General features: G+C 45.7%; 1 protein-coding gene across 1 annotated transcript in view; it reads right to left on the bottom strand.

Moving 5' to 3' along the window:
- The window catches only part of wwox (WW domain containing oxidoreductase), a 119,206-nt gene that overhangs the window by 76,745 nt on the left and 28,846 nt on the right, over positions 1-13,615 (bottom strand). Inside the window, exons 6-8 of the mRNA XM_084017960.1 lie at positions 8,742-8,830; positions 4,518-4,703; positions 417-681 (exon numbers count right to left, since the gene is read on the bottom strand). Coding sequence (XP_083874086.1) covers positions 417-681; positions 4,518-4,703; positions 8,742-8,830 — 540 coding nt within the window. The remainder of the gene's footprint in view (positions 1-416; positions 682-4,517; positions 4,704-8,741; positions 8,831-13,615) is intronic.

Below are 13,615 nucleotides of genomic sequence, written 5' to 3' on the forward strand. Positions count from 1 at the left end.
GCGTATGATGTTAGTTATCCCGAGTACACGGCTGCACAGAAGTAGAGTCTTGGAGCTTGTGCGGCACATCTACTGTAACCGAATAGTCGCGGCGAACAGGATCTGGAATATCGCCTGCCCATGTGAGAGGATAGGGGAACGGCCTCTCGGAGTTAAATAAACAGTGACAGGAGGAAGAGGAAAACAAACCACAGACTATCTCTCTATCTGTGAAACCCAGACTCTCTCTGTGAGCCCTCAGCACTCAGCGGATCACCACCCCCCCATCCTTTTCCTCTCCTCTCTCCCAGGAACGTGCCAAGACAAATATACAGGCTGAGTAAGGGACACGTCAGAGTCAGAACAAGGAGATAGTAATGAATACTTTCCTTGTGCAGGCCGGCATATATATATATATCACATTTTCAAACCCTTACCATCGACTTGGTGAAAGGTCTGGCCAGAGTGAAGACGAAGGTCATCAGCCACCAGCTCCGGTGAATGGAGGTGTACATCATGTTCCCAGGGTGCACCGCGTTGGAGGTGACGCCGTGAGGTGAGAGGCGGCGGTCCAGCTCGTTGCTGAAGAGGATGTTGCAGAGTTTGGCCCGGTTGTACGCCAGCATCGACCAGTACTCCTTCTTTTGGGGAGACAGCAGGGCCAAGTCCACCTTGGCACACGAGTCCAACAGGTCTGTGAACCTGAAACAGTTCACATCGAGAGTCGTCAGAGTGTGTGTGTGTGTGTGTGTGTGCAGGGTTTTTTTAGACTGGCAGATGTGTGGTGCCGGTCGCATACAAATCAAAGACGTGACATGATGTTCTTTAATTGCCTGCGACAGAGCTGTTAAAGTCCAGATGTTTGACAAGGCCCCTTAAACATTACACTACTCGTTGTGTTATTATGCAGTCACGCAATAACATCGCAGTACACGGGCGCGGAGCCACACTCCCTGTGTGTCGCGCGTGTTGGTGTATGCGTGGGCGAGGGAGAAACGGGTTGGAACACATCCTACATATTAATCCAGTCATTAGAAAACAACCAATCAAAATGTCACTTGATTTCCTTGTTGCGGTTTTTACAAGCTCGCTGCCTCTTGTTTACTGTCGCCTCCCGCAACACCCCTTGCTCGGCTAAATTACAACATCTGCAGGCTTTTCATTTCATGTGCGGCAACTTCATAACTACTTTAGCAAGTAGAGGCTGATAAATCAATTGCTTAAGCAGCAAATGCATTTTTCCCACCCCCCCCCCAAATTTGTTCACGGGGTTTTGTAGTGATGTTGCAATCCATGAATTACCCAGCCAGGTGAATCGTACAAAACTCCCATAATAAAATAGAGATTTTAACTAAAACATCTCATCTGCACATAAAGCCAGATCTGCAGTTTAGATCTCTCTGAGGTGATTTCATTAAGGATTTTATCTCCCCTTGTTAGACCAGATCTGATGCGGCACTAGGGTCAAAGTAAACCCGTATTGGGCCAATTCCACGGTAAGCCCCTGTGGTGGAAACTGATAAAGTGTCCAGCCATTACCCGTGTGTCCATCTCTCCCACCCCCTGTCCCTTATAGGTCAAGGCTTTACCGGCAGACAAGGGGCTTAGGGAATACAATATGCTGCCAGGTCATGGGTCGCACGCTGCTTGTGAGGGGAGGCTAAGTGAATAAACGGGGAAATCAGCGGAAACCTGAAAATAACACAAACAAAAAAGGGAGCGACTTCAATGGATGTAATATTGGCCTGGAATGAGGTGGACAGAATGGAAGATGCAATATGAGATATTGTCCGTTTTCGCTCCTTCTTCCCCTCCCTCTAGTCGGCGTCGGTGTGTAACCGACTCTCTCTGGTGCTGCCTAAGCCCTCTTTGAATGGGTTAAAGCCACTGCAGCGTGTGGAGGAGAGAAGGGAAGGTGAGTGTGTGTTGGGGAGGAAGATGAGGAGAGAGAGAGAGAGAGAATACCTGACCACTCTTGGCCTCGCAGTACGTTTAAATCGTACACACTGTTCCAACAGCAGCCTGACAGTTTTCACACCGCCAAAACTTGTGTGACCTCGCTGTTCTCACTGTGCAGGCAAGCCTCGCATCAATCAAATACTGTCAATACTCCCTTTGTGACATGCTTCTTTTTTTTTTTTTTTTTTTTAATAAGCGTTTCCTACTCTCGCTTCCTGTTACTTTTCCTACAGCATGTAGTCGCACTGTGACCCCGAGTGAATCTGAGTGTCAAACCATCCCGTCCGTGCTCCTGTGCTCTCATGCATGGCCGTCTTGTAACATAACTCATGCGAGGGCCCCAGTAATAGCGCTGCTGTTTGATCTGCTAGAATAACTCTGCGTATGTTCTCCTTGTCTCAGGTCACTCTGCCGAGCTCCAATCAATCACTCTGCTTGGCCGTCTGACTGACTGACTGAAGACTGGATCAATGTCGCACACACAGTCTCACACACACACACACACACTCTCACTGACTCTGAAACACATGGCTCAGGGCTCGGGCTCGGGCTCACAGATCACTGCAAAACATCATGCCTGTCTACTGAATGACAGGAAAAACAGAAGCCTATGGAGTGGAGTTAAGAAAAAGATAGCCTGGAAAAACAATAGATGGCAGAAGTGTGTGTGTGTGTGTGGGGGGGGGAGAAAGAGGCTGAGTCAGGAGGTCAGAAAGAAAGGAGCGGATACTTGATCAAAGTTAATTTTAGCTGATAAGTCCATCCATCATGTTGATGATACGTTTAATTCATAGTGACGGCATGTGGAGGGAAATGAGTTTTCAGTGAGTGAGGCTGTCATGTTGGACAATATGCATTAAGTCTGAGCTATCAGTCTGGAGTGAAAAGTCGCCAAGTAGCAGCTAGAACCGCCTGACTGGAGTTGAAGACTTGTTTCCTTACATACAGGTTTGTGTTGGTGCTCACGTTTAACACTTTGGGTGGATTTTCCAGTATAGCAACATGTTATCACATCAGCTTTGTTTCTGTCAAGTAAAACGGTATTAATATCAAAGTATGACGTTCAGAAAAATGCCGGAACTGCAGGGTAATGTGGCTAATCTGTGGAAAAGCACAGTGTTTTCTGGCCTGACTAGTTGACAGGAAGGTTAAATGATCGATATGAAGTTCAAAATAAAATAACTCAAGTCAGTCAAAGGATTGCTTTTTTACAAATGGTGAGGGTTTAATCCTTTACAGTAAAGAGCGTGAACATTAATTCTTTAAAAATGCTTACTCAACTATATAAACTAATCAGAAAAAACTACTCTGAGAAGAGAAAAAACAAGATTTATTCAATACTGAAAAAGAGGTAGTTTAAGGTATTTTAACCACAAACAATGTGTTTCAAGGATCAGGAAGTTGTATGGAATGCGTCTGGCTCATTCATACATGTTAAATAAGAAAGTTCTGCATTAGTTAAATGCACCCTGTGGAGTAATTTACCTTGAGTAGCGCTATGGAGCAGTTTTTTTTTTAAAGGTGAGCAGGTGTGTGCAGTGTTTCCTCTATACAGCAGAATTAGCAGTGGCACTGCTAAAATTTCACACGATCATTAATATCCTCTGCTCTCGTGTTTCTCCAAGTGTGTAGCTTAGCCTCCACACACACACACACACACACACACACACACACACACACTCTCTGTGAAGTGATGTAATGTAGCCACTGTGCCGGACTCAAAAAATAGCCTTTTAAATACTAGATTGCTTGTCAGCAACTGCTCATGTGGTAACTTAGGACTCAATTTGGCCTTATGTGCTCTGATTAATTTGGCATGCAGTTAACACAGCAGTCATAATTTTGTTTTAATGAAAACTCAACTCCTTCCATTTGTTTCAAGCGTTCTTTACAACTGTTTTGGAAGGAAGAAGGAAATGACAGGAGTAACAGGCGAACCTCTAAAGGTGACACTTTTTCTTTTTAAATACGTGCTGTTAAATATGTAAATAAATATTTTGTAACTGATGAATATATTAAGAAACTTTAAAGTGTTCATTTGAGAACGTATTGGTGGTAGGTGGTCTCACACATGTGTGAGGTTACACAGTCCAACCAATGGTTTCCACACCATTTCAGTAATCTACTGGCAGAAACACGCCAAGGTACGCAGTAAAGCACCAGCAATGACAGGGAAGAAGAAGACTGCAAGTCAGTCAACATTAATGTAAAGAATGCAGGATTCAAAACCCCCCAGAGGCTCACCTGTGCAATGACGGAGAAAAATCTGCTTTGCTAATGTTTTTTTGCGAGGAAGGAAATGTATTCACCGACACAGACAGTGAGTTTTATTGAGTAACACTAAACGTTCATTTTATTTGTCGCAAGAAAACTCCTGGACACCTTTTACTAAATGTACAGATTACAAAATTGAAACGTATTTTTATTTGCAAATCTTTACCAATAATGAATTATCATGCTAAGCAAAGAGAAAACAGATCATGCTTATTATATACTGAAATAGACCAAAGATGTGTTTTAAATCCTGCAGGCCTCATTTAAATAGTTTTCTTTTGACATGATTGGAGAACTGTTTTTACCTGTGAGACTCAGAAGATACCACCACAACACGGGCGGGGGCCGAGCGACGCAGCACATCCTGGAGGCACTGGACCAGCAGGAAGTGACCCAGATGGCAGATCTGGAAGGTGGACTCCAGGCCGTCCTCCGTCAAGCTCCAGGGCTGCGTGCACACGGCTGCATTACACACCAGAATGTGAAGGGGCCTGTGGGGGCATGTTTGATTGTTTATTGATTATAAGTGAAAACAAAGAAGACACCGTTGTCTAAAAGGGTGATGTTCATAGCATATTAGGCTGAAGAGGTAAGGAAAAAGAAAAACAGTGAGAAGCAAAGGCAGAGAAAGGAAACAGGGTGTCTTATTCCACAGTGTGGTAGACTTGAGAGGTCTACAGAGACAGTGCATCAGTAATGATATGATACAGAGGTTTCCAGTGCAACTCCCCACGGCTCCACAGGTACTGTAGATACCGAATACAGCTGGCTGGACTCCAAGAGCGACAACACGTTGAAAAGCAATCTCAAACCGTTTCAACACACGAGGGTGGTGGAAGTAATGGGTGTTGATACAGACTCTGTGTAACTACTCTGAGTAACCAAACCCACCATCACATCGACTCAGACGGACCGAGCAGAGGAGAGCAGATCAAAATAAAATCATGCTAGAAAAAAAAAAACAACAACTGACTTTTCAGGGGACAATAATAAAAATGGAAAAAAATTAAAAAAACAGCCATGCAATGCATTTCCATCCTCCTGACGTATGCGTGTGGGCGAGTGAGTAACACTACCCGCTCGCCTGCCACAGAATGGAGATTGCTCGGATTGGTCAGGGCGGCGAGAGATCCTTGTCGGTGACAGCGTCGCTCCAGCGAGCTCGAAACCACAGTAACACAGCCGAACAATCCAAACACACCCCACCAATTTTTAATTTCTTCCATTAGAATTAATTATGAGGCCGAAGGCAATTTGTGTACCCTGTGTTTAAGACTGCCTACTGGATTAATTAAAAACTGGATGCTGGAAAATTAATGTGTGAATTGTTATGCCTCGCTATAATGAGCCATCCCATGCTATTACATAGGAGCACACTGTACGATCACCTTCAGGCCTCCGAACACACAAGGTTCATTAAAGAGCACAAACCCAGTCACAAGTCAACTTAAGGAACGCCGACCTCAGCACATTATCGTCGGCGCACACACCAGCAGCGAGAGGTTTTCAAATTTTCCTCCAAAATACAAAAAAGGTAAGGACATCTAATAGGCAGAAAAAAAAATCTAATGTAAATAAATGACCTTGGTGACCTGCACTAAAAACCTGATCAAACAAGATAGAAGATTAAAACACCACAGCTGCTGTGAAATAAAAAAAAAAAGCATGTTGTTTGTTTTTGGCCCAGTGTTCCCCTGTCTAATAGAGTGTGAAGTACAGTAACATTGTGCTGTACAAGGCAAAACTCTCGGGTCTGTTACCAATCTACTGGCTCAGAGCTGCATAATAACACCACAGGTATGAACTCTTGACCCAACTTTTCAAACCTCACTATATCTTGTTGTTTTAAACCAATCATTGTGTCAGTGACACCTCTGACGATTCAAATGTGGTTTGTGTCATTATTATACACGAGAAAAAATAAATAAATACGTTTGTCACTCAAAGTATCGCACAAATTTGTGATGAAAAACTCCAATAACCAACTTTTCTCTGACCGGCAGAGCGATTTCCCCCACGCAGCCGAGATGGGCCTCTGGTGAGTCTGCTTGTAATGTAAAAGGCCTGTTAATTCAACTGCCCACCAGTTAGTCCCTCTCTCATAAGCGCAGGTCTAATGAATGTCTTTAATAGGCCTATTGCCGCATACCACAGTCCCTCTTTCCACATTAAGACCTCACACAACACTGTGTGCACTGTGCAATCTCAGCGCTGGTCAAACGAGGGTGTTAACTACCAAACAGGGAGACATCAGTTTATATATTTACTTTAAATAACCCCCCTGGGTATGACCCCTGACCTCTATGATAATGTGGGCCAGCAGGAAGAGATTGCCTGTGTGAGCTGGGCTCAGACTACTGGTCATTAACACTACACTTTATTGGCAACAGGAAAACAGGCACTGGCAACAAATATATAGATACGCGTACGCCACTCACCCTGATCCATATTCTCACACGCCAGAAGTGCAAACGCGTAAGGTGGGCAGAGCAATCAGTCAAGTTAATGCAAAGAGTGCTGGACTAATGTGATCCGGCTCACAAGTGTTTACAGAGATCACTTATTACACACAATATGCTTGAAATTAAAACAGGATAAACGCATTAAGAAAAAGAAAAAAAAAGGTGAACACAAAGTGCATGTGTTAATTACGGACTGTTCAGTAGAAATTATATTAGGGGCATTCTGTCAACGCCGTCCTCCATCAATTACATCCCAATGAAATTGCACTGCATTCAACAATATCAATATCCAGGTAATTTCATTTCAAAGGACAGGCAATTAAAGCAGAATCGGGGTCAATGGAACACAAAGCAGCGTGAAAGCCACTGACTAAAGCACTTAAAAGCAAGGGAGTGAGAAACGAGAGAAGGAAAAGAAAAAGACTCTGATTACATTTCACCTGTCAATGACACGCTGCAGGAGCATTATTGTGCGTGTGTGTGTGTGCGTGTGTGCGTTTGTCTCCATGTGTTTACAAAACCGCGTGTGCATGCGTCTTGCAAATAGAATTGTCTGAGTGTGTGTCCGCGCATGTATCGGCCCAAATCGGCGTGTTTGCGTGCGCGCACCTCTGCGTGTGTTATGCCTGAAGACATACGTGCAGTAATAGAGTGGTGGTAGACTCAGACAGCTGCCCAGTGCCATTCACAGCTCAGAGCTCCCAGCCTCCACTCTGCTCTGTTCGCCTTCTGATGAGAATTAATGTACTCTGACGTCCCCTGGGACTCCCCCACTCCCCCCCAACAGCACAGCTAATGAAGAAATACAACCTTGCCAAAATACTGAGGTGTAGAGAGAGAGAGAGAGAGAGAGAGAGAGAGAGAGATGGAGAGACAACATGAGAGAGGGAGAAGCGGAGGGAGGTTGATGCAGATAAACAAATTGCAAAAAGGGATTTACAAAAAAAAAAAAAACTGAACCAGGCGAGGGCTTCTGGAGATGGTAGGCTTAAAGGAAGGTTAATAAACTGCAGTGTGGATGGGAGGGATGCATGGACGAGATGGAAGGGAACTATAGGACACCGGGTGAGGGAAGCCACCGTGAGGTTTGGCTGTGACCCAAGACACGTGTCCTGGATGGCCATACCCTGCCCCAGGGCTGCTACGGGCAATGACTGCCCTGCCTCTCCCCAAGGGGCTCCCCTGACACCAACACACACACACACACTCACAAACACACACACACACGCCTGCTTGGACACCTGCGGGCGGATGAGCAGTATGGATGACAGAATACATGACCCCAAAATAGCAACCGTGCGACCGACCATGGGACGCAAGACGCATGCGGTAAAAGCTGACCGCCACAAAATGAGTGTCATAAAGTCGGGTAGTCTGTTACGACCAATGTCAACCAAATCGACACAAATACACACACTTACTCCTCTGGGCTTGTCCATATGGTGTGTGTCAGTAAGAGTTTGGCCGTCCTTAAAGGATGGTGGATGTGGGAAGTCGTGGTGATAATTGCATTTGACTTATTTTTTCTATATTCCCGTGTTTTTTTCTCTTTCTTGCTGTAAATAGAATTTTAAAAAGCTGGCTATTTCAAGTTAGCTGTGAATAACTGATAAAAGACCAGCCGGTTCTTCAAAATAGAGACTCCTTTGTTTTTGGATGGTCATTTACATCCAAACTGATCCAAAAGGTTATTTTCAGTGTGCGCTTCAATCTAAACCAGCTACCTCCGATATTGGAGAGACAAGGCCGACAATGCTTTCTACAACATGCAGCATTGCGTAGAGAAATGTTTCCAATCTTCAGCTTCTGCCCGGATTTTTCTGCAAGGTTTTGAATCAAAAGGTCAACTAAAACAAACTTTGACTCCCCCGACACAGCATTGACAAGAGGGAGAAGTTATGATGGAGCCGACTGCACCAGCAGCATGGAGGTTATTTCAAAGGTTAAAGGAAGTTTCATAAAGGTTTTAGATTTACTTTCTTATCCTACAAAAAATGTAGGTAAATAATCTAAAGAATGGCAAAAAAAATATCAGGTTAGAAAAGTAATATTTTGGTTAATACTCACAGTTTCTTGGCCTTGTAAGACTCTGCAAACTCCTTGACGCTGCGGAGAGAGCCAAGGTCGCACATCATGGCTTCTACCTTTGCTTTGTGCTGTAGAGACACCAAACACAGAAGTGTATTTGTAATAAAGCAGCAGCAACAGAAAAGCAACAAGGTAATCACCACTGTAATCAACACTGTCAATACCTAGTGACAAAAACAAGTTATCATAAAGTCCAGGTTCAAATGATAAAAAGGTGTGCTGGTTCACCCTGTTGGAAAATGCAACTCAAACAGGTCTCCCCCATACAAGGAAGTATGTAAGGGTCTCCCCTATGTGTGAATAATTAACATCCATCCTAGAAGAAGAATCACTCTTGTGGGTTTTTACCTTCTTTCCTAGTTAGGGTGTTTTTAGGATTTTTTTATTTATCAAACTCAAGTGTATAAAGATAAATCATGGTGTACACTCCACAGATTGTAAAACCATTGAAAGGCAATTTGCTTATTGTCGTTTGTGTGAAATAATTTGACTATTACTTTTATTCAGACTGGTGAAAATGCTGACATGGCCACAGTCCCGCCTAAAGAACTCCAAAGCTTTTGACTGCGTGTGTGTGTGTGTGTGTGTGTGTGTGCGCGCCTCATCTTACACCATATGTTAGGAGACAGGGTGAGGATGGGAGAGGAGAATAGAAAGATAAATGACTTAAGAAGTGAATGCATAGCTGCATTTACACACCGAGGAAGGCAGGGGAAATATTCATCATCCTCTCCATCCCGATGCAGCGTTGTGCTGCAGGGCAAAGGCCTCAGCAGAGACGCACGCAGGCCTAAAGGAGCATATGCCTTTGATAACAGTGTGGGACCGTGTTTGGAGTGTTTTCTTTTGTCTGTGATTAAGCATGTCGACTTAAGACTCTCTCTCTGCATCTTTATCATCACCGGCCTCCTCAACAGACAGCCACGGATCAATCTCCCCACAACATGGGACGCTGGGGTACAGGTGTGTGCAGCGTGAACCCAGTTCACACTAACAGTCCATTACACTCATCCCTCATGCTGGGAAGGGGAAAGGAGTGAGATATTGCAGCCCAGGACTCCCAGCTGGGTTCTGGGTTCAACAGCACCAGGTATTCCCGATGCTACCTCTCCCCCTTCCCTTCCGCCTGCCATCCCTGAGGAACGCTGTCAGCTCACATTACACCCCCGGAACGGCGTTCAGCGTTCCGCTTTCTATCCGCCATCACCATTGCTTCTGTCCCCCCCCCAGCCCCACGTCAGCCTCTTCGCCTGATCTGATCTCCAGTCTGTGTGCGTCATAAGGGAACGTCTTTCCTCAGCGTGTCTGTCTCTGCGGAGCTAAGTGTACATGACACTCACAGCAAGGACGCTCCATGGAGCAGTGAGCACAAAGAAAACAAGAAAGGGTTAAGAGCGCCTTCTGATGGAAATGTGATTCTTCAGGCATTTTACAGACACCTTAACTGCCCCCAGGCGTATTTACACATGCATACACAGGCACACGCGCACACACACACACACACACACAACAAATTCAATGTTGTGACTCAAGGGTAAAACCACGCTATCACACTATTATCTATGCCTGAATTATTCTCTTGATGCTACTCTATACCATTATATGGATGCTATTACAAAGCATTAAAGGGCTGATTATGGCTATCATAGATATGATTATAGGGCACCTGCTTATATGATCTGCACACAGCAGTAATCACAGGTGAGAGGAGACAACTGTCTAATTTAATGACGTGTATGTGCAGCATTTACACTCATGTGCCACTTTTTTTTTTTTTTTACACAGAAATGCAGGTGAAGTGAAAAGGGGTTAGCCGTGACAGAAACGCTCGGTCACCAAGTATTCAAACAAGTGTGATGTGTGAAATGATGAGAAAACTCGATCGCATAAACGTGAAATGGAGAATTTAATTGTATGGCAAGAAAAAATGAGACGTTACTTCCAAACAAGGTCAGAGCAGGCAGCAGTGTGATAATTAACAGGTCAGTATAAGGCCTCCTCAACAGGGTAGCCCTCCATGAGCGTATGACCAGCAGAGAAGATGAGAGCAGGTGTCAGCTTGACGAACACATACCCCCTCCTCTAGAGACAGGGGGGAAAGGGAGGGAGAGATGGAGTAATGGGAGACCAGAGGGAGGATAGAGGGGGGGGTTGAAGGGGGGGCCACTGGAGCAAATCCAGCAGGGAGAAGGTGAGCAGCCTGCCTGCCCGTCTACCCTCCCCCTGCAGATTGAAGTCTTGCGAAGAAAATAAAGTTTATTGCCTGGAAAGAGGGGGGAAAAGCATGTAAAAAGCATTAAAGCGATGGAGGTGAACAATTAGACAGATGGCCAGGTTTTGGAAGGAGAAGAGGAAAAAAAGGGTAGAAAAAGAGAGGAAGAACGCACGGACGCAATCGTTCAGGGTTTTTATGAGGACCCTGACAACTCCTGGTCTCTTCAAGGGCGAAGGAAAAGTGAGAGGCAGCGAAGCCTCTCTGGTTAACTCCGGAGTAATCGCTGAGTGTGCACACCACAGAGCTCGGCTCGGGGTGACAGAGCTTACCGCCCCCAGCTACACACAACCTATCGCTCCTTGTAAATGCAAAAGGCTAATTATGAATGAAACACACGTCACGTGTAAATAAGCTTTACGGCTTGAAAGCTAGAAACTGTGGCGTCGACGTGTCCGACGTGTCCGTCTTGGCGGGCGCGTGTTCGGTACAGAAAGCGGCAAAGTCGCTCTATGACATCAGATCCCAAAGCCCTCCGCTCCGGCTGCCGCCACCCATCACCTTCCCCCCGCCTCCAGCCGCCAACCCAAGAGAACGGCGGTCTGTAACATGACGATGACCTTTGCGACTTTCACCAGGAGGAGGTGAAGTAGGAGAGAACTAAGAGCAAAGGACGGAGAGCAAAGTGCAGCGTGAGTGACTGAAGTCGGCCTCTTCGGAGGTTTTCCTCGCCTCTGCCGGTGTTTTCCACCTATGTTGAGGAATGACGTGGTCACCGCTGTGGAGACAAAGTGGGGGGACGAGAGGGCCCTAATACAATTATAACTAGGGCCATCCAATCCAATAAAATGAAGAGGATTTAGAGCACGGGAGCCCCATCCTGTTCAATAAGACACTGGACCACTCTACTAACTCTTAAAACACACACATGTAGGCATACTCACAATCGCACACACAGGTACACACACTTCGCTGACCCCTTTAATAGCATAGCAGCCACCCCTAATGGACGCAAGCAAGTGGAACCGCCAAATAATACACTGTCTTAATGCACTAGGCTCAATCTCATCCCCCCCCCCCTCTCCCCTTATCCTCCTCAGCCTTCACTCTCACACTTTAACCCCCGTTTCCATCTTCACTCACCCCTCGCTGCCCCCTCCCCACCTCAGCTCCCCTTATAGATCGCCAATGCAGCGGACAACACTTAAGAAATCAAAAGTACCCCCCATATATCCAAAACACTTACCCTGCACCACCACCCCCAGTTAACACCTCGGGCATGGAGAAGGATGGTAAAACAGAGAGGAGGGGACGACAGAAAAGTCTCCTATTTTCTATCGGTTGATGCGGTTTCTATTTCTCCCTTTTAATACCCGATATCAATATAAAGCGACAGCGATATTACATGTATTTTAACCCGGTAGGTGCGGATGAAAGGTGCTGTAATGGCGGGGGAAAGTGAATGAGCAGGGAAGACACCATGTGAAAAGGGCACCTTATAAAAGCAATTAGAGAAATGACTTTGAGCCCCTCTTCTTGCTCTGTAGATTAGAACAGGCCTCGGAGGGAGGAACACGGAGGAACTCAGATCTCTATGACCTTGTCCGCAACACGCCACACTAAATTGGTCATCAGCTTTTTAAGACTGTATTTTATCATAGATATATATTTTTAGAGCAAAAGAAAAGGAGAAAGGGGAAGGAGGGGCGAAAACTGTGGAACGTGCCGGTCGTATATCATCCTGTCACAATTATGACGTTTGTTCATAAATACCAACCAATCTCCTCTCCACCTGGCTAAGTCACACGAGCTTATGCTTATGCACGCAACGTACACACACACACACACAAAAAAGGAAATACGGACGCGCGCCGCAAATAAAGAAACGGACACATCTGGCCGGGTGCCCTACCACGGGTCTGAGGGTCGACCTCCACACGCAGACAAAGAGACTGAATACACACTCAGGAAACATGCGTCCACGCTCCCAACACACGCGCTCCGCACATTCCAAACGCAAACAAACAAACGCACACGCACGTACACATCCACTTACTCACTGACATGCACACACACTGCAATTAATAGGGAGGCAGGTCTCTGGTGAGGAAGAGAAAGTGCCTGTTCAGCACATACAGTACAGGCAGAATATGCAATTTCCTCCAGTTAAGTCTGTATTAAATTGATTTCTTCTTTCTCTGACACGGACTGGGTTTTTCCCCCCTAATGAAAGCTGGATAATCTACAGGTTTTCCCTTTCCTGAAATCAAGTTACAAATCAAGCAATTGCAGGGGCAGATATGGGAAAGGTGAAGGAAGGACATGGGATGATTTTCCAGATGAGAAACATGGAGAATGAGGCACATACGTGCTGATACTCTTAACACAGACATCAGGGGCACCTCCCTCTCTCTGTCTCACACTCTCACACACGCACACACACGCGCACACACACACACACACACACACACACACACACACACACACACACACACACACACACACACACACACACACACACACACACACACACACACACACACACACACACACACACACACACACACACAGTGTCCCGGCCTCGGTTAAGTACTCGCTGACATTTCCGCTCAGTGACGTAGGGAGGCTTCAGCAGGCCATG

The sequence above is a fragment of the Eutrigla gurnardus genome, assembly GCF_963514095.1.
Source record: "Eutrigla gurnardus genome assembly, chromosome: 9".
Taxonomy (NCBI): domain Eukaryota; kingdom Metazoa; phylum Chordata; class Actinopteri; order Perciformes; family Triglidae; genus Eutrigla; species Eutrigla gurnardus.